At 47.5% G+C, this 21,655-nt stretch overlaps 2 protein-coding genes across 3 annotated transcripts in view; both read right to left on the bottom strand.

Annotated features, from left to right (window-relative positions):
- The window catches only part of LOC135054840 (oocyte zinc finger protein XlCOF7.1-like), a 75,616-nt gene extending 54,811 nt beyond the window's left edge, over window positions 1-20,805 (bottom strand). Inside the window, exon 1 of one of the 2 annotated variants that reach the window (XM_063958230.1) lies at window positions 20,652-20,805. The gene's annotated coding sequence lies outside the window, so the exon portion shown is untranslated. The remainder of the gene's footprint in view (window positions 1-20,651) is intronic. The other variant, XM_063958231.1, reaches the window with a different exon arrangement.
- On the bottom strand, window positions 2,172-6,045 carry LOC135054834 (uncharacterized). Its single transcript, XM_063958220.1, has 2 exons — window positions 4,342-6,045; window positions 2,172-4,178 (listed from the first exon to the last, which is right to left on the bottom strand). Exons 1-2 carry the CDS (start codon window positions 5,507-5,509, stop codon window positions 2,185-2,187), a joined length of 3,162 nt encoding a protein of 1,053 aa, XP_063814290.1. The 5' UTR covers window positions 5,510-6,045; the 3' UTR covers window positions 2,172-2,184.
- Window positions 20,806-21,655: the final 850 nt, after the last annotated feature.

Below are 21,655 nucleotides of genomic sequence, written 5' to 3'. Positions count from 1 at the left end.
ACCTGCTAGTCCCACGTCGATAAAGCTTGATACCACTAAGAAAACAGTCTCTATTAGTGTGAGCCTTATTAGCCGTATATTGCCTTATCCCCCGCTGCTTAATTCATCACAATTTGTAATTGCTCAAAACCATTTAAAACAGTTTTAGGTTGTTTCACCCTTTACTGCAGCCGTGTTCAATGAACAAGTAGTTCCTAGCACTTTCTCTATTGCCCACTGTGCAATGTGCGGGCTAGCGCTTATCTGGTGATGATACCTGTAGGCGTTTAAGCTTTGAGTCCTCCGTCCCCTCCTTTACCGGGTCCGTGCCCCGTTGAGCTCCGCGGACCTCCGGTAGAGCCGGCCAGCCGATTCCCAGAGCTCCGATACAGCCTGTATCGTCTGGCCCGCACGTGTGGAACGCATGCCAGTAGCTTCCGGTTTCGCGGCTTCCAGCTTCCGGGGATGTGTGCAGTCAGCGGGTCGGGTTTAGCGCAGGCTTCCAAACTTGGTATGCTGTGATCCAACGCGTTTCTCCCCTAAAAGGCTTCGTCAGGGATGGGTGCCATACCATAGACAGTGTCCTATATACCTTGGACTTCCCAATGATAGGATCCCGCAGTAAGGACCAATTTCTTATACATTAACTCCTTTCCAGGGGAAATTTCATGCATTTACTAAGAGTAATTCATGCTCTATAAAAGATAATATATTCACAAAACAAAAATAGTTATTATAAAAATAAATGTATAAATTTAATTATTATTTTTTTAATTATAAAAAATCAGTCTGACAAAATTGGGATTTTTGTTTACTTACCGTAAAATCTCTTTCTCTGAGTCCATCTGGGGGACGCTGCGCCGTTACTTGTGGGTTAGAGGTGTGTGGTAGTGGAGTTTGGCACAGAATCTAAAGCTGACTCCTCCCCCCTCTAACCCCTCCCATCTCCTTCCTGCTCAGCCATATTCAGTTAACGTTTAGCCAAGCCAAAGGAGATAGACCAGAATAAAAAAATTAACCAATTAAACCAGACAAACTATGGGAGGGATCGCAGCGTCCCCCAGATGGACTCAGAGAAAGAGATTTTACGGTAAGTAAACAAAAATCCCAATTTCTCTGTCCTCCATCTGGGGGACGCTGCGCCGTTACTTGTGGGATTTCCCAAAGCAAGCTAATGAGAGGAGGGAGACGGTGACGGCATAGCCGTCTTCAATATACGACGCCCAACAGAGGCAGTCTCCAAACCAAAAGTATGAAAACGATAAAACTTTGTGAAAGTATGAACTGACGACCAGGTCGCTGCTCTGCACAGTTGCTCAACAGATGCACCACCGCGAACAGCCCAAGAGGCTCCAACAGCTCTAGTCGAATGAGCCCTAATTGAGTCAGGAACCGAAACATGAGAAGACAGGTAAGCCTGTCTTATGGCCGAAGTTATCCAACGGGCCACAGTATTTTTGGAGGCCGGCCAACCTCGTTTTGGAACATCAATTAAAACCAGTAAGTTATCCGTGCGACGGAATGACTCTGTGCGAGACAAATAGATACGCAAGGCTCGAACCACATCCAGAAGAGCCAAATGAGAGTCCTCACCAGAAGAAGATGTCGGAGTAAAGGCAGGAAGTACAATGTCCTGATTTAAATGGAATGCTGAAACAACCTTTGGGAGGAAAGAAGGTTTAGTCCGTAGAACCACCCGGTTCTCATGAAACACTAACAAGGGGGGTCTGCAAGAAAGGGCCGCCAACTCAGATACTCGTCTAGCTGAGGCAATAGCCAACAGAAAAACAACTTTCTGTGTCAGATAACGGAGCTCAACTGATTCTAAAGGTTCAAATGGAGAGGTCTGAAGAGCCGTAAGGACCAAGTTTAAATCCCAGGGAGGAACCGGAGGGACAAAAGGTGGTTGAATCCGAAGTACTCCCTGCAGGAATGTTTGAACCTCTGGAATATTTGCTAGTTTCTTCTGAAAAAGAACCGATAAAGCTGAAACCTGACCCTTTAGTGAAGAAAGCTTTAGGCCCTTGTCGAGACCCTCCTGAAGGAAAGAGAGTAGGCGAGGTAGTCTAAACAAATGCGGAGTCAGTCTCCGTTTTTCGCACCATGCAATGTAAATACGCCATATTCTATGGTAAATGCCTGAGGTCACCGGTTTCCTAGCTCGAATCATCGTCTGGACAACCGATCGAGAAAGACCTTTTGCCTTCAAAATCTTGGATTCAAGAGCCAAGCCGTCAAAGCCATCCGATGTAAATCTGGGTGGCGACAAGGCCCTTGAAGAAGCAGATCTGGTCGCAGAGGTAGACGAAAGGGATCTCCGACTACCATACTGCGCAGAAGAGTGTACCATTGTCGACGCGGCCAATCTGGAGTCACTAGAATCACTGCGAGACCCTCTCGCCGAATGCGTTGGAGTAGACGCGGAATCAGTGGGATTGGCGGAAACACATATCCCAGTTGAAATTGCCATGGGGCAGTAAGAGCATCGATCAGGATTGCCTGTGGATCCTGAGTCCTTGCTCCGTAGTGAGGAAGTTTCGCGTTGAGGCGAGACGCCATCAGGTCTATGTCTGGCATTCCCCATCGATCCACTAGAGAGAGAAACACTTCCTGATGAAGTTCCCATTCCCCCGGATGAATCGTGTGACGACTCAAAAAGTCTGCTTCCCAGTTTTCGACTCCTGGAATGTGGATCGCGGAGATCACCGGAACCCAGCGTTCCGCCCACGCGAGGATCTGAGCGACCTCTCTCATTGTGGACCAACTGCGAGTTCCTCCCTGTTTGTTGATGTAAGCCACTGCGGTGGCATTGTCGGACTGCACCCGAACTGGTTGACCCTGCACCATGGTTTGAATGCGAATGAGTGCATACCGAATCGCCCTTAGTTCCAGAATGTTGATTTGCAATTTTGACTCCTGATTGCTCCAGCGTCCCTGGAAGTGATGAGTCTGGAAAACTGCCCCCCAACCACTGAGGCTTGCGTCCGTGGTGACCATCATCCAAGACCAGATTGTGAACGGTGCACCCTTTTTCAAATTGTGACTGTGAAGCCACCAGTGAAGAGACTGACGAGTCTTTATCGACAAGCGGATCAACTGCAATTCGAGACGTGGTTCCGTCCGAGTCCAACAGTTGAGAATCTGCGTTTGAAGAGGACGGGCATGAAATCTGGCATATGGAACTGCCTCGAAGGAGGATACCATTTTGCCCAACACCTGCATACATCTGAGGACCGACACTACTGGTAAGTGTAACAGGGTTCGGATTCTCGACTGCAGATCCTGAATCTTGTCCGCAGGAAGAAACACCTTCTGGCTGTTGGTGTCGAATAAAAGTCCCAGAAAAATCATCTTCTGAGAAGGGAGTAGAGATGACTTTGGAAAGTTGATTATCCACCCGAACGATTGTAGAGTCTCCATTGTTAACTGCAGGTTCTGAGTGAGAATCTCCGCTGACGGTGCCTTGACCAACAGGTCGTCCAAATATGGAGTGATGTTGACCCTTTGGCAACGAAGAACTGCGACTACATGGCCTAAGACCTTTGTAAAAACTCGGGGAGCCGTAGAAAGACCAAAGGGAAGAGCTTGAAACTGAAAATGCTCCGGCCCGATTGCAAATCTCAGCAGAGACTGATGCCCTATCCAAATCGGGACATGTAAGTAGGCGTCTTTTATGTCTATTGAAGCCAAATATTCCCCTGGCTCCATGGCGGCGATAATTGAGCGAATGGATTCCATCTTGAATTTTTGGGTTGAGAGATACGGGTTGAGAGCCTTCAGATTCAGAATGGGCCGAAACGAACCATCCGGCTTGTCCACAAGAAAAAGACCTGAGTAAAACCCCCGCCCCCTTTGATGAGAGGGAACCGGAATGATTACTCCATTTTGTAAGAGGTTTGTGATTGCCTGAAGAAGAGCTTGCCGTCTGGAGGGATCGTCTGGGAGAGGTGTTATGAATAGTCGGGTTGGGACCGTCTCTTCGAAATCCAACATATATCCTCTGGAAATGACCCCCATTACCCACCGATCCGGTTTCGATAGGAGCCACACTTCCCTGAACTGAAGTAACCGGGCCCCAACCTTCATTGATCCCTCCAGGGGACCTGAGACGTCATGCCTCAGGTTTGTCGGCAGGCTTACTGGCCGGTCTGCGAATAGCCTGATATCCTCTTCCTCTGAAAGAGCCCCTTCTTGGGAATCTGGAGGAAGCACGAAAGGATTGGAAGTTACCTCTGCCCTGCGTACGAAAGGACCGAAACCTTGTAGGTTTTGGTTTGTGAGGTGCAGATGGAAGGAAAGGGCTCTTTCCTCCAGTAGAATCTGAAATAATCTTCTTTAACTCTGATCCAAAAAGGAACTCACCTTCAAAAGGCACAGCCGTCAATGTTTGCTTTGAGTCAGAATCAGCATTCCAAACTCTAAGCCACAAAGAGCGTCTTGCAGATACTGTCAAGGCTGAAACCCGGGTCTGTAGCGCAACCGAATCCAACAAGGCTTCACCCACATAAGTGAGTGCCTCCGAAATCTGTTCCGCTACGTGAATGGCTTCCGACGGATCATCCGACTGCATTCCCGATACCACCTGTGCAAGCCATTCATCCACGGCCTTAAGTACCCAGGCACTCGCCAGTACTGGACGGAGAGAAACACCTGATAAAGAAAACATAGATTTTAGTAATGCTTCAATCTTTCTATCAGTAGCGTCTTTTAAGGTCACAGACTGTACCGACGGAATAACCGTAGCTTTTGCTAGATGTGAAATAGGAGCATCTACCTTAGGGGCCGTCTCCCAAAATTTCGTATCTTCCTCTGTAAAAGGATATAGAAATCTTAACTTTTTAGGCGCCTGAAAACGAGAATCCGGTTTAAGCCAGGGTTCTTTTAAAATATCCGCAAAGTGAGAATAAGAAGGGAAGGCCGTAACCTGTCTCTTTTGTCGTTTGAAGAAGGGGGAAGGAGTTTCCTCTACCACCGTGTCCTGAATATTAAGAGTCTGACGAATGGCTTCTATTAACAATCTAACACCTGAACTAGTAGAAGGTTCCTCATCTTCCCAAGCCGAAACTTCATCCCATTCAGGATCTACCTCCCCCTCCTCCAATGGAGATGCCAGGGTGTCCGCCTCCTCACCTGGAAATGCTATAGCAGGTAACGGCTGCGATCGTTTAGTAGCAGTCGAACTGCTGGCAGCATTTACAAACTTATTCAAAGATTGAGTTAAATCAGTGAGGCACTTTCCCATATTTTGGGCCCATAAAGGCTCCACCTGAGTCCGAGCAGATTCAGTCTCCCTAGATTGACGCAAATCTGAAATGGCGTCCACCATGTTTTTAACCCATGGGGGCGTCGGCTGATCTGCGGAACCTCCCTGCTGATCTGTCACTGATGCACCAGAGCATGAAGCACATAAGGTACCTGCGTCAGAACTACCTTTAGCCAGCTTTGAGCCACACTGAGAGCAGGAAAAATAAACTACCGAGGCCGTTTTTCCCTTTGTAGGTCTGTCCGGTTTACTAGTCACTTTTTCCATTCTGAAGGTATACACTAAAATAAAATCACCCTAAACCTTCTGACTAATGAGCTGTGTTAACAATCTACATTAAGGATAGAGTGGGACCTAATCCAGGATGACTGAGTGCAAGTCAGAGACTCTCCTTATTAGGTTAATCCCTAGGTGGATTCCAATATGGCCTGTAATCCCCCCTTTGATCAGCCCCCTCTATACTTGCGATTATGTTAAAATTCTCCCCCTGGCAGGCTCCGTGTGTGAAGCGCACAGCGTCCCCCTGTCTCCGTGCAGAAGAAGATGGCGTCAGGCAGATTGGCGCGCGCGCGGGCAGAGCAGGGCGGGAAGCCGTCCCTGCACTGCTGACGTCACCCCGCGCTGAAACCGGAAGTTCGGGCCGCCGCGCGCCGCTACTCACAGCGTCCGCGGCGGCTTCTAGCTGGTCCCCGGGAGTCAGAAGATTCTCCCGGACCAGTCTGCCATCTGTCCCCACAACCCTCCAGGTCTCTCACTGCGGTTGTAGGGGAGAAATCTCCGGCGCCGCTCCCGCTGGTGGCGGGGGGGGCTCGGCTGGCGTGCATGTTTATGAAATAAATGAGTGAAATAAATAGGGACAGCCCAATACTGTCGGTGACAGATTGTGGCTGTCCGTTACCTTTCTTCTGTCGTCGTTAATGTACAAAGGCCCCAGTGACCCAGGTATGGTGGCCTTTCTAGACAGCATCCTCGAGTGGAATATTAGTCCACTCCATCAATACCTGTCACCCGTAAACAGGGACTAGGCATCCTGTAAACAACAAACAAAAAAACAAAAACAAAAAAATCTAGGAGAAATAAAAACTGTGTCTGTACTCCACAGGCACAAAATAAAAACTGAATATGGCTGAGCAGGAAGGAGATGGGAGGGGTTAGAGGGGGGAGGAGTCAGCTTTAGATTCTGTGCCAAACTCCACTACCACACACCTCTAACCCACAAGTAACGGCGCAGCGTCCCCCAGATGGAGGACAGAGAAATAGTAAAGAAAGAGAAAGGAAAAAAGAGAAGGAAAGAAGACAGAAAAAGAATTTTCCCTTTTTTGGGTCTAATTTCCGTACAAAGATCTAGAGCAGGCATGTCAAACTCATGGTCATCCAGCTGTTGTGAAACTACAAGTCCCAGCATGCTTTACCAGCTAATTAGTGGAAGGTATGTTGGCAAAGCACGCTGGGACTTGTAGTTTCACAACAGCTGGAGGGTCACGAGTTTGACATGCCTGATCTAGAGGATCTATGCTCATCAGAAATGGAACAGTGCTCATTAAAATATTTGGGCAGGATGTTATTCCAGAAAACTTGCCAAGTCGAAATCAATATTAAGACCCTTTGGAGTGATGGTATCCATTTGATAAATCCACTTTGCTTCTTCCTTTGATATTTCCGCCACTTTATCCCCACCCCTCCAGTTGTTTTTTATTTTCTTTATACCGATGAATTTTAGACCCGTAGGGTCACTCTTGTGGTGGTGTTTGAGGTGTACAGGAATACTGTGGGTCTCTGTTTTGTTTCTGATGTTTCTAATATGTTCTGAGACACGGTTCTTCAACGGCCTGATGGTCCTTCCTATATACTGTAGTCCACATGGACACTCCAGGAGGTACACTACACCCTTTGTATCACATGTTATTTCTTCTTCTATCTTGAATTTCTTCTTATTAGCATTTGAGGAGAAAGTTTGAATATTCTTTGTACTTGTATGCTTGATGTTTTTGCAGTTCTGACATCTCAGACAATGAAAAAATCCAGTTTTCCTTCCATTTTCTAACCAGGTGGATTTCTCTTCTTCTGTTGTTGTTATTGTTTCCATTGGGAGAGCACTTTTTACAAATGATGATCTAATATTTCTTGCCTTTCTATATATCACCTTAGGTTTCTTCGGAAGAATTTCACACAGTTTCTCATTCTTTAATAGAATTGGGCAATATTTATTTAGAACTCCCTCCACTTTCTTCGATTGTGAACTGTATTGAGTGATGAAGGATATCTCATTCTTCATTACATCCTTGTTCTCCTTATTTAACTCTTTTGGGATCATGAGGGTATTTCTTTCCAGATTCAGGATCTCTTCGTAATCCTTTTTGAGACTTACTTCATCATATTCTTTTTCGATAAATCTGTTCTTCATCTCTTGTGCTTGTTTCTCATACTCTTCTTTCTTCGAACAGTTCCTTTTTATCCGTTTGAACTGTCCCTTTGGGATGTTGCTTAGCCAGTTCGGATGATGGGCGCTTGTCTTCTCAATATAGGTGTTACAGTCTACTTCTTTGATATGTGTCCGTGTTTCGAGTGCATTCTCTTCCACATAGATCTCCAAATCCAAAAAGACCATTTTTTTCTTTACTGTAGTTTACGGTGAAGTACAGGTCAAGTTCGTTCTGGTTTATATACTTGATAAAGATGTCCAGGTCTTCTTGGTTGCCTGACTAGACAAATAAAAGATCGTCTATGAACCTTTTCCACAGTTTTATTTTATCCAGCATTGGATTGGTATTCCATATCATTTGGTTCTCCCATTCTGCCACAAACAGATTAGCATACCCCGGTGCGAATTTTGTGCCCATCGCGGTCCCACGGACCTGTCTGTAATGCTCTCCTTTAAACAAAAAATAATTATGGTCTAGGATGAATTTGACCGCTGCCATAATGAAATTTATCTGGCGATGATGCAAATCACTATCCTCACATAGGATTTTTTCCACGTATTCGCATCCTACTGTATGCCCAATCACACTGTATAGAGAAGTGATATCACAGGTTACCAGAATATATCCTTCTTTCCACTCAAAGCCTTCCAAAACTCGTAGAACATCCATTGAATCTCTTAGATAGCTTTTTTGTTTTGCTACTAATGGTTGGAGAAATCCATCTTGATAACCTGAGACACTGGTTCAGATTCAACAGAACACCGACGTCATCAGTATCTTGGACCTCTATCGCCTCCTCCAAGAGAGTCCTCTCATCGGCAGAGTCGTATAACATTGCGGTTAGCAACCTCCTTTTTTTTTTTTTTTTTTTTAAACCTGCGGAGGAGAAATGATGGAAGGGGTCTCTGGTTAACAGCGACATTACCTGCGTAAGCTGAGCTGTCCAAACAGGAGCGTCCAGCAGCCGTGTTGAGGGCTGAGCAGATGGCTCCGCCACACAATCCTCACATAACAGGGAATTATCCGACTGTCCTGAGTGAACCTCGCAGAACATTTGTGACATGTGAAAACCTTTTGCGCTGCTTTGGAACCCAAAATACAAACAGGATTAATACCACTAAATAATAAAGGGAGGACAGTACCCGCCCTGTATGTAGTGACTGTTTCTTGTAAGCGCCGCTGTTGTGTAAAATGGCGGCCAGCCTAAAATTCTATGTGGCAAGGTGAAGGATATGTGGGACCTGAACCCAGGTCTGTACTTGGATCTCTGTCAGATTGTGTTTGGGCTGTGTCCCCGGAGGGGGCGCTAGTGGGTCAGTGGAGGTAGCTGGGAGAAAACGAGGAGGCTGGATAACGTTCCTGCGCATGAGCGCAAATGATATTTATTAGCAGATGATTATAACAGAGTGGTAGCAGAAATAATAATAACAGATGATAAAGTCAATCACTCAGCATAATAACTGAAAGTCTATGGCACTGGATGACAGATGACTTGAGGAAATAATAACCGGTAATATAATAAACAGAAGAACGGGTGCTTGTGAAATGGTTCTGGTTTGGAAACCAGTGCAGGTTTTAAAACAGGAAACTTTAGGCAGCAAGATGTAGAATGGCAAACCTGAGCAGAGGCAGGAGTCTGACTTCACAGTGCAGGTGATGAAGCACTGGCAGCAGCAAGCTGTATCACAGGTGGAGGAATGAAACACACCTGGAGTCAGTCTCAACTGCAGGCTGAAGCACACAAGGTGGTGATGAGTGTGAAGCCTTGTTTGCAGGTTGCAGGTATTGCTGGGCCTTGAAGTTCCACGGGGCTGTGCAGAGTAACCAGGAATACAAGTCTTTAACCAGAGAGCCAGGAACACAGGAGCAACAGGAACCGATCCTTTCATATGGGTCGCAGGAATGACACAAAGTCCAGGATGCCTGCAGACTGATCCTGCAGTCTCTTATGTACCCCATGGTGCACAGGGATTGGATGAGTGAAGGAAAGTGGGTGCGGCCAAGCACCAGATTGGCCGCAGTATACTGGCTGTTTACAGACTGTCATGGCGGCGCCCACGCTGCGGCCTAGCAGGGACGCGGCGCGCTACATGCCCGCTGTCTCAGGAGTGTTCCCAGGCCCTTGATGATGTCCCATGGCAGGGGCATAGGTGACAGGTGACCGCAGGGAGCCAGGACGGAGTCCGCAGCGGCGGACGGATGTCAGCCTGGTAAGTCGATTCCTGACAGTACCCCCTCCTTTAGGGGTGGACACCGAACACCCACGTGGTTTGGAGGGATGAGTGCTGTGGAAGACACGGACCAACCTAGGAGCATGGACATCGGACGAATTCACCCAACTTCTCTCCTCTGGGCCATAACCGGACCAATCGACCAGGTACTGGAGACGTCCATATCGACAACGGGAGTCCAGAATTTTGTTGATCTCGAATTCCACGCCCCGCTGAGTTCGAACCTTGGGACCTACTGGAAGAGTATTCTGAAAGCGGTTTAGGACTAGAGGTCTGAGGAGAGAAATATGAAAAGCGTTAGGTATACGAAGGGAAGATGGTAACTTTAATTTATAGGCCACTGGGTTGATGACTCTTTCGACAGGGTAAGGACCAATGAAGCGTGGTGCAAACTTCATGGATGGGACCCTGAGACGGAGGTTACGGGTTGATAGCCAAACCTTGTCCCCAGGTTTCAAATGGGGAACCGCACGTCTCTTGCGGTCGGCAAAGACCTTGTACCGACTGGAGGCCTTTTTGAGGGAAACGTGAATTTTTCTCCAAATAGATGAAAACTGAGTCAGAGCATTAGTGGCAGCAGGAACATCCATATGAGGGAGTTCTTGGAAATCAGGTACACGGGGATGTTGCCCATATACTGCAAAGAATGGTGTCGTTTCAGTGGCAGTATGGTATCGAAAGTTGTGGGCAAACTCGGCCCATGGGAGCAGATCGAACCAGTCATCCTGGGAAGATGAAACATATAATCTTAAAAAAGTCTCAAGTTCTTGATTGACCCTCTCTGTCTGCCCATTCGTCTGAGGATGGTATGAAGATGAAAACTTCAGTTTGACCTGCATGGCAGAACAGAGGGCCCTCCAAAACCTCGCTACAAACTGTACCCCCCGGTCAGATATTATTTCAGAGGGTAAACCATGTAAGCGGAAAATCTCCCGTAGGAAGATTTGGGCAAGTTTTGGGGCAGAAGGGAGACCCTGGAGAGGAACAAAATGAGCCATCTTGGTGAATCTGTCCACTACAACCCAAATGGTATTATGTCCTTGAGAAGGAGGAAGGTCGGTGATAAAATCCATGGACAGGTGTGACCAGGGACGACTAGGGATAGACAGTGGTTGTAACTGACCTGCTGGAGACTGACGAGGAGTCTTGTGCTGCACACATTTAGGACAGGATGCCACGAAATCCTGGATGTCCATTTTCATCTTTGGCCACCAATATGTAGCAGAAAGGAACTTGAAGGTCTTCAGGACCCCAGGATGACCAGTGAACTTGGATTGATGGGCCCAAGATAGCAACTTGGGACGGAGATCTGGGGAAACAAAAGTCTTACCAGGAGGAGGAGCTGGGGAGACTTGAGATGCAGCGAAAACCACGGGACTCAGGATGGAATGTGGCACTGAGTCAGATGTTCCTTCTTCAGATTCCATGGATCGGGATAACGCGTCGGCTTTCACATTCTGCGAACCTGGGCGGAAATGAAGCTTGAAATTAAAACGTGAGAAAAACATAGCCCATCTGGACTGGCGAGGGTTAAGGCACTGAGCTGCCTTTAAATATAGCAGGTTTTTATGATCCGTGTAGATATTAAACGGATGTTTGGCCCCTTCTAGGAGATATCTCCATTCCTCGAGAGCCAGCTTGATCGCCAGTAGTTCTTGATCTCCCACGGAGTAGTTAGCTTCTGCAGGAAGAAACTTTCGAGAATAAAATCCACAAGGGTGGACTTTCCCATCAGATCCCTTCTGGGAGAGAACAGCTCCAACCCCAACTGTAGAGGCATCTACCTCTAACTCGAATGGTCTGTTGACATCTGGCTGAGACAGCACTGGAGCAGACATAAAGGCTAGCTTGATCTTCTGGAAGGCTGCCAAGGCTTCTTCTGACCAGTTGGAATGGTCTGCCCCTTTCCGAGTCAGGTTGGTAATAGGAGCGATGATAGTGGAGAATCCTCGAATAAATTTTCTATAGTAGTTGGCGAAACCCAGGAATCGCTGGATAGACTTGAGAGAGTTTGGAATGGACCAATTGGCAATAGCTTCCAATTTTGTCGGGTCCATCTGAAGATCCGATCCGGAAATTATATAACCCAGGAAGGGTATAGAGGGAACTTCAAAGGTGCATTTAGATAGTTTCCCGTAGAGCCGGTTCTCACGAAGACGTCGGAGAACTTCACAAACTTGTAGACGATGAGATGGAAGGTCTTGGGAGAAGATAAGGATATCATCTAAGTAAACAACGAGGTACTTATACAGGACATCACGAAAGATTTCGTTCACAAAGTGTTGGAACACTGCTGGAGCATTACTCAACCCAAATGGCATTACCAGGTATTCATAATGGCCATCTCGAGTGTTGAAAGCTGTCTTCCACTCGTCACCACTCCGGATTCTGATGAGATTATAGGCACCGCGGAGATCTAACTTGGTGAAGATGCGGGCTCCTTTAACTCTGTCAAATAATTCGGTAATGAGTGGTAATGGATAACTATTCTTGATAGTAATGTCATTGAGACCCCGATAGTCAATGCATGGACGCAGTCCTCCATCCTTCTTTTTAACAAAGAAGAAACCTGCACCAGCGGGAGATGATGACGGACGGATGAATCCCTTCTGAAGATTCTCTCTGATGTAATTACTCATCGCCTCAGTTTCAGGAACAGACAACGGGTAGGTGCGCCCCCTAGGTGGCTTCTTGCCAGGAAGGAGATCGATGGGACAATCCCATTCCCTATGGGGCGGCAGGATATCAGCAGCCTTTTCACAGAAGACGTCTGAGAAGTCTTGATAAGCTGCTGGGAGACTTGACTGTGTCTTTACTTCGGTAGACTTAATGGGACACACTTGGGCTAAGCAGGATTGATGACAATGTGAACCCCATGAGGTAAGCTGCAACGTTGACCAGTCAAACTGTGGATTATGTAGCTGGAGCCAGGGCATGCCCAAGACAATCTCCTGGGTGGCTTGAGGGATGACCAGGAACTTGATCAGTTCAGAATGGAGAAATCCAACTCCCAGAACCACTGGAACAGTTTGATGAGAAATGTTCCCCTTGGAGATTCGACTGCCATCCACAGCAGTAATGTAAACTGGACAAGAAAGTTCACAGGTAGATAGGCAAAATTTATTTACCGCAGCTTGGGTGATAAAGTTTCCTGCAGCACCACAGTCCACTAATGCTGACGCAGACTGGAGCCCAACTGGAGTCTCTAGCATCACTGGAAGGATGAGGTCTTGTTGAGAAGGAGCTTGACTGAAAGATCCTAACTTGACTCCTCCCTTACAAGTCAGGATCTGGCGTTTCCCGAACGCACCGTGCAGGAGTTAATCTGATGGCCCGCAGCAGCACAGTATAGACAGAGTCTCTCACGTATTCTTCTTGCCCGCTCTTCAGGAGTTAGGCGGGACCTATTTATCTGCATAGGCTCGTCAGAAGAGGGAGACTGGAACTGTACAGAAGGTATGAACCTTGATCTGCGTGGCTCACTCTGAGCGCGTTCATTATTGCGTTCGCGGATGCGAGAGTCCAACTTAATGCACAGGGAGATCAAATCAGACAGTTGAACAGGAATGTCACGGGTCGCCAGTTCATCCTTGATCCGATCCGAAAGTCCATGCCAGAAAGCTGCTACCAGAGCTTGGTTGTTCCACTGAACCTCTGCAGCCAACGTCTGGAACTGGATGACATATTGTCCCATGCTTCGGGTACCTTGACGAAGTTGGATCAGGTCTGCCGAAGCTGATGTCGCACGACCAGGCTCGTCAAAGATCCGTCTGAAGGTTGACACGAAGTCTGTGTAGTTGTTAATCAGAGGGTCAGCACGTTCCCACAGAGGAGACACCCAACTCAGAGCAGATCCAGAGAGTAAGGAGATGATGTAGGCAACCTTGGATCTTGGCGTGGGGAAATTATGTGGCAATAACTCAAACTGTATTTCACATTGATTGAGAAACCCGCGACATAACTTAGGACTGCCATCATACTTGCTCGGCACGGGCAGATGCAGACGTGACACTGGAGCTGATGCAGCCGGCATAGAAGAACTCACAGCACTGGCAGGTGCTGGAGTAACAGGAACAGTAGGAGAGAGTACACTAGGCAGGGATTGCTGTAGTGTATCTAATCGGGAGGACATCCCTTGCAGGAATTGAAGCATCTGCTGCTGCGCAACCTCTTGACCATCCAGACGGGAGACCAGATTTTGCAAGGCCTCTGACCCCACACTCCGTCCACCATCCGAGTCCATCGATCCTGGACTTACTGTCAGATTGTGTTTGGGCTGTGTCCCCGGAGGGGGCGCTAGTGGGTCAGTGGAGGTAGCTGGGAGAAAACGAGGAGGCTGGATAACGTTCCTGCGCATGAGCGCAAATGATATTTATTAGCAGATGATTATAACAGAGTGGTAGCAGAAATAATAATAACAGATGATAAAGTCAATCACTCAGCATAATAACTGAAAGTCTATGGCACTGGATGACAGATGACTTGAGGAAATAATAACCGGTAATATAATAAACAGAAGAACGGGTGCTTGTGAAATGGTTCTGGTTTGGAAACCAGTGCAGGTTTTAAAACAGGAAACTTTAGGCAGCAAGATGTAGAATGGCAAACCTGAGCAGAGGCAGGAGTCTGACTTCACAGTGCAGGTGATGAAGCACTGGCAGCAGCAAGCTGTATCAGAGGTGGAGGAATGAAACACACCTGGAGTCAGTCTCAACTGCAGGCTGAAGCACACAAGGTGGTGATGAGTGTGAAGCCTTGTTTGCAGGTTGCAGGTATTGCTGGGCCTTGAAGTTCCACGGGGCTGTGCAGAGTAACCAGGAATACAAGTCTTTAACCAGAGAGCCAGGAACACAGGAGCAACAGGAACCGATCCTTTCATATGGGTCGCAGGAATGACACAAAGTCCAGGATGCCTGCAGACTGATCCTGCAGTCTCTTATGTACCCCATGGTGCACAGGGATTGGATGAGTGAAGGAAAGTGGGTGCGGCCAAGCACCAGATTGGCCGCAGTATACTGGCTGTTTACAGACTGTCATGGCGGCGCCCACGCTGCGGCCTAGCAGGGACGCGGCGCGCTACATGCCCGCTGTCTCAGGAGTGTTCCCAGGCCCTTGATGATGTCCCATGGCAGGGGCATAGGTGACAGGTGACCGCAGGGAGCCAGGACGGAGTCCGCAGCGGCGGACGGATGTCAGCCTGGTAAGTCGATTCCTGACAATCTCCCTGTTATCAGAAAAAATTGCGGTGGAAGTGGTGGGATGCTGGCTTGTAGCTCTAACCACTATATTTCTATGATCTGCTAATGCGCTGAGCAACAGAGGCTCTGTAAACACGAACCAGGGCCTCTGTTTATATGTGCACAGTGTGTTATAAACAGCACTGTCTTTTGGAAAGCTATTCACACTGTCTTGTAGATATGCAGCATTATCCCACTAGACTAACGGAGCTGCTACTCAATGGGGCACTGGAGAAGCCGAGAGCCCCCCCCCCCCTCCCTTCATGGCACCTATTTTTAAAACTAACGGCATTAGCGGTACCGCTAAACAGAGAGAACTGTTACCAGAAGCCAGGGTTATACTCACCGCTGCTGTGCTGGCCGTGTGTCTGAGGAGATGACCCCGACTCTCGCCGCAAGCAGCGGAGTCCGGTCAGTGTTAATCCTTCCAATGTAGTCTAGAAAAAATGGCCGCCAGTGCGCGCAGAGCTGCCGAGGTAGTCGGGAGCTGAGGCCCATGTTGGGATTAAGCTCTGCCCCCTGTTATGGCGCCCAATTCAAACCTGCAAAAGCGCTAGTGTATCTTAGCAGGGGGAGCCCTGCATCCGCGGCCGGGGGCCAGTGATTGTAATACGAAGCAACCCACCCTGAGGCTGTGTGATAAGTCTGTATGGCCGCCAGCGCGCGCTGAGACTCCGGGGTATGCAGGGAACTGAGAACCGCAGTACGGGTGTAAGCTCCACCCCTCCCCCCTCGTTATGGTGCCCAATTTAAAAAAGGTAACACGTTAGTGGGAGTAAACGGAGGGGGCTTGCACGGCTGAGGACCGTAACTAGGAGATCTGAAGAGCCCTGGCCCTGTGACTCCTTGCAAGTGCTCCGCAGCACCACACTAGTGAGCCCCTCACTGCTTAGGTGACCCCGACTCCCACCGCAAGCAGTGGAATCCGGTCAGAGAAGACACCTACTCACCTCTGCCGCGCTGCCGGACCTTGTTGATGGGAGTGGCCCAGACAGGCGCCGCACGCAATGGTGTCCGGCCGGTCTCCAGAGAGCTCAGTGTCTCCTTCAGCCGGGGACCATCCCAAGCCGCACGCAGCTGCGATGGGACCCCGCCGGCACCTTCCGCGGTGCAGACTGGCAGAGGCAGAGCTGCCAGCCTGTGAGTGTAAGAAAAGAAAAAACAAAAAGAAAACTAAAAAGAAAGAGAAAATCTTCAGGAGAGGTCCCAAGAGTGAACCAGCTCCCTTGGGCACAAATTAAAGACTGGCTTGGAGGGGGGACATAGTAGGGGAGGAGCTAGTCACATGGTTATAAATTTAAAGTGCCCGCTCCCAGTTACTGCCTACTATATCCCCATTGTATCTGCACTCCAGTGGCCCCTAGTGGATAAAGGAGAAATAAGATTCCTCACTCTTCTCTGTCACCTTATCAAGGATATTTAGAACTTCTCTGATAGCTTCTATGAGAGCTTCTATTTTCTGCGACAGAGTACCCTCCCCCACCACTGAGTCCACCTCACCTTTCTCCATTTTTGACCCCTTATCATTCGAGTCAGACTGCAGGATACGGGCCAAAGTGTGTTTTTGCGGACAAATGGCAGGGGACTGAGACGCTAGTTTGGGTACTGAGTCTCTTTTCATAAACTCAGTCATAGATTGTCTTAAGTATTGCCTCTCTTTCTCGGTCCGAGATAACTTAGTAGAGATTGGGGAAATCATTCCCCTAATGGAGTCCAGCCATGCTGGTTCTGCCCCACTAGCCTGGGAAGGAACACTACATTGAGTGAACCCCCTGGGGAAGAGAAACACTGTGCCTTACATGAAACACACTCTTTGTCTGACATACTGCAGCAGTGACAGCACACTTAACCCACAAAGAGCCCTTCCAAGGAGACACAGAGGGAGAGCGAAAATTACACTGGTGAGCTGCTGGATGCGCTCATAGTGGAGCCCTGCCCCTTCAATTGCGCGCGGCCTTTCAGCTCTTTTTTTATACTGGCTTTATGTGTCCAAGTGCATAAAATGAAGACCGACTCCTTTTATGGCTTTGTTGCCAGTCTGGGTACTGTGGGTCTGGGTGGGGCTTTTGCGAATAGTTCCCTCAGGAGCTAGTATCCTGTCAGCAGGGAACGGGACCATTAGTCCTGAGAGAGGCTGGGCCGTACCCCCATCCTAAGTCCCACGAAGCAGGCAGGTTGGTGCCATCCAGTCCTGCCTGAAAACAACAAACACAGAAAATAAATGCAGAAAACTCTTTAGGAGCTTCCAGAGACGTGACCGTCTCCTCCGGGTACATTTCCTAAACTGAGTCTGGTAGGAGGGGCATAGAGGGAGGAGCCAGCGCACACTATCAATTTCTTAAAGTGACCATGGCTCCTAGTGGACCCGTCTATACCCCATGGTACTAAATGGATTCCCAATATCCCCTAGGACGTAAGAGAAATAACAACTATATAATACAAGGTTAAATACTATGTAAAAGTGAAAGAAAGCTCTCAACTCAAATTAAGCTTAAATAGTGTTCATAAAATGCTTACTGTTTTATTTGGCCTTTTTTAATTACACCCTTATATGAGGGGATATCAAAGTTTTTATTATTACCATGAAGTTATTGAGATATCCGGATGTAATTTGATCAACATAATCATTGATCCTTATGCATATGATGTTGTAAAAAAGCTGGTAGATGTCAGTAACCTGCATGATGGACAAAACTGAAGCCTACAGTGTTATTAAGTTCCTTCATTTAAAGCAGAGGTTCTCAAACTCGGTCCTCGGGGGCCCACACAGTGCATGTTTTGCAGGTCTCCTCACAGAATTGCAAGTGAAATAATTAGCTCCACCTGTGGACCTTTTAAAACGTGTCAGTGACTAATTAATACACCTATGCACCTGCTGGGTTACCTGCAAAACATGCACTGTGTGGGCCCCCGAGGACCGAGTTTGAGGACCTCTGATTTAAAGGGTAGCAGCGCCCGCCAAATCCATGATGAAATGGTGGCTGTCTATGGTGATGAAAGTCGATCACATGACACTGTTGTGAAGTGGAGAAGGAACTTTCAAACTGGACACATGTCACTCTCAGATGAGCCTCGATCCGGTAGACCCTCAATCATGGATGATCTTGATACGGTGAAGAAAGTGGTGGCTCTTGTCCTCGAGGACAGACGACTAATCATTGAAGTGATCATGAAAGAAGTTGGATTTAGTTATAAAAGTGTGTGGAAGATTATGCATGAGCAACTGCACAGCTCTAAAGTGTCATCACGACGGGTTCCCCACTTGCTGACCCCATTTCATAAGCAAACTCGATGTGAACTTTCCCAGCGGATGATTGACTGTTGGAGCAGGATGTAGAGATCTTCAATGCACTTGCACAGTCTGCCCAAGCATCTGCTCTGGAAGCCGACAGGTGTGGCTATGAAATTCCGCCCTATCCCCCCTATTCGTCTGATCTCACACGCAGCAACTTCTTTCTCTTCCCTCAGATGAAGAAGCCACTTACAGGTAGACGATCTTACAACACAAACAGTGTCGGACTAGGGCATGAAGGGCCTGCCAGGGGAATGCAGGGGTAGGGTCCCCTGCATAGGGGTGTGGCCAGCCATCTATTGGTTTACCTAACCAATAGAGACTGCATGGGCTGGGGCCCTTGATATATATATATATATATATATATATATATATATATATATATATACAGTCAATAATGCCAGTGCATGCATGATAATGTAGCAGATTAATAACAGCAATGTATGATAAAAAATACACCATAGTCATGTGCATTATAATGGAACATATGCATAATGTATAATTCAAGTGCACAGTCTGGAACCTCTTCCCTAGAGGAGGCGGAGGTGGTGTCCCACCAGGCAGTAGGGCCCACTGGTGGTTTCCCCTGTACCCATGTGGGCCAGTCCAACCCTGAACACAAATGATGTAATTCTGGAAGTGTAACAGTGGTTCTCGAGGCAATTGCAGGACTTCTATAATGATGGGTTGTGGAAGGTCGAGAAACACTGACAGAGATGTGTGGCTTTGATGGGTAAATATTTGGAGAAAACTTAAGTTCAACATACCACATTTAACTTCTCATTCTGTTCATGGTGATAATTAAAACTTTATGATACTCCCCTCATATATATCGGTCCTCAAGGCACCCTAACAGTCCAGGTTATAAGGATATAAATGGTTGAGTACAAATGGATAAATCAAATTGACTGAGATACTAAATAAGTTACCAGTACCCAAGCATGATTATCCTTAAAACCTGGACCGCTAGTAGTGTCACTCTAGGTGTCGATCAGTGAGGAGGGCATGTTTACATTTTGGAGGACAACATTTTAGATGTGATGTATATACATCACGTCTGAAATTTTGCTCTCCAACATGTAAATACGCCCTCCTCACTGATCAGCACCCAGAGCCTAGAGTGAACACTACTTTAGGGTGCCTTGAGGGCAGTTTGAGAACCGCTCCCTTAAACACTACATATCATTCACTGGATTCATGATATCCCAGTTGTCGGGATGGCAGCGATCACCGGCATCACCCCCCCCCCCCCTAACCCTCCAGGGGTGGGGGCCACTAGGGTTAACCATCGGGGGGATAGCGACTAGGGCTAATGCTCCCCCTTGTGCCTAACCCTAACCTGCCCCCCCGGATCCCTAACTGTAAAAGTTCCCCTGATACCTTCAGGATGGCAGCTGTCAGTCTTCTGGTGCCAGTTTCTCAAGCGATGACGGGATTCCAGCATCCGTCCCGCCCGCATCCCACCTGCAGGGGTGCTGAATGCATCCCTCATTCACTATATGCCATACAACAGACACTACATATCCATACCCTATACCCTAGGTACTATGGGGGCAATTCAGCTCCTGGGCTATTCAATTAACTCCCATGATGGAAACTTTCCAGTGCCTGAATGCACAGGATTAGCCGCATTAAGCAGTGTTTCCAATGCCCAGTGCTGGGGGTGCTGCAGTTACGACACACCCAGCACTCTCTACCAGCCCCAAAGCCCAACTTTATGCGGATCTCTACTCGCACCTAAGGGCTGGTCACGTAAATCAATGAAATAGCTCCCGGGCACTTTAGACGGAAGCTTAATTGGCAGGCACCATTGAATCACCCTCTAGATATCATACGCTACATGCCATACCCAAAGCGCCAAGTGCCAGTCACTACATGCAGTACCATAGGCACTACTGTATGTATCATCCGCTATACGCCATATGGGTAGCACTATTTATTATCCACTGCACCATAAAATACACATTATATATATATATATATATGTAGTACATGTCAAGGACTGCTGTGTTCTCCCCGCTACGTGTGTGTGTGTGTGTGTGTTATATATATATATATATATATTTATTAAAAAAAAAGTGTGTGGTACTTGATGTCTGATACACATAATAAAGATGATACAGGTAGTGAGCCACATGATCCATCCCCACAATAGTGCATACATTCCCATGTTGAGCCACATGATCCATCCCCACAATAGTGCATACATTCCCATGTTACACTAACCATGCACGTATGTCACTGTCACAGGGCGGCAGGACCCCCTCTCACCTCCGGGGATACATGTACAGAATGCATCTGTAGCACACACAAAAAAAAACAGTTGACAGACTTCTGTTCATCCATTCACAATGACACTTCCGGTGCCTGCACCAACAGCGCCTCCGGTGTCTCCATACACTTCCCGCAGGTGGAACGCACAGGAATAATAGTGTGGAACGCAAGAGGCGGAAGTGGCGTCTGACATATACACACACCCGGATCATGCAGAGTTGTGCAGGACACAGTGCTGTGCTTAGCTCATTAATATTAATCAGTCGTAATGAATATTCAGTTAGAGGAAAGGAGATTGTGGGAACTGCTGCTTGTGGGGCTGTCATTTCCATGTACCCCCCCTCCATCAGTGCGCTCCTCATATACTATGTGCTGCTTACAGCGCATGTCATTCCCCATTCATTGTCTTATGCATTATATATCATCATTATCCAATAAGTCCCCACCCCTTCTATGTTACCATACCATTCATTCCTACAGCTTTCTGTATTATCTACTAATTCCTTCACCTTCATTTAATTCCATCCTTTCTACAACTTCTATATTATCTAATAATTAATTCCTATACCTTCCATCATCTTATTCATCACTACTATGTTGCCCTCCCCATTCATTCCTATGCCTATATTATCACCCCATTCATTCCTACACCTATTAAATTATCACCCCACTCATTCCTACACCTCCAACATCATTCTGTTCATATTTACACAACCTATATTTTAACACGTTAATTATATTCCATACAGGGCCTCAAGCTGAATCAGGCGCAGTGGGTGCTATTAATTTCTACGCTTATGCGTCCAGATTCCTTACGCACAGAGTCGGAGCTGTGATTGCACAGCACGGGAGACACACAGGGTCTGAAATATTTGTAAAATGTACCTGGGCGATTGACAGGGAGGTGGCTAAGCAGATGCACAGAGCAGGTCCATCTTGTAAATGTGTTATAGTAG

Source organism: Pseudophryne corroboree, chromosome 3, assembly GCF_028390025.1.
Source record: "Pseudophryne corroboree isolate aPseCor3 chromosome 3, aPseCor3.hap2, whole genome shotgun sequence".
NCBI classification, from domain to species: domain Eukaryota; kingdom Metazoa; phylum Chordata; class Amphibia; order Anura; family Myobatrachidae; genus Pseudophryne; species Pseudophryne corroboree.
Note: the sequence above shows the minus strand (reverse complement) of the source record. Positions and strands in the feature narration are given on the sequence as shown.

Bases quoted from the DNA above. Each gene is read 5' to 3' on its own strand.
- LOC135054834 (XM_063958220.1), bottom strand. From the start codon at position 5,509: ATGGAAAAAGTGACTAGTAAACCGGACAGACCTACAAAGGGAAAAACG. The intron at 4,179-4,341 runs GTGAGTTCCTTT...TGCTTCCTCCAG, and splicing joins GACGGCTGTGCCTTTTGAAG to ATTCCCAAGAAGGGGCTCTT.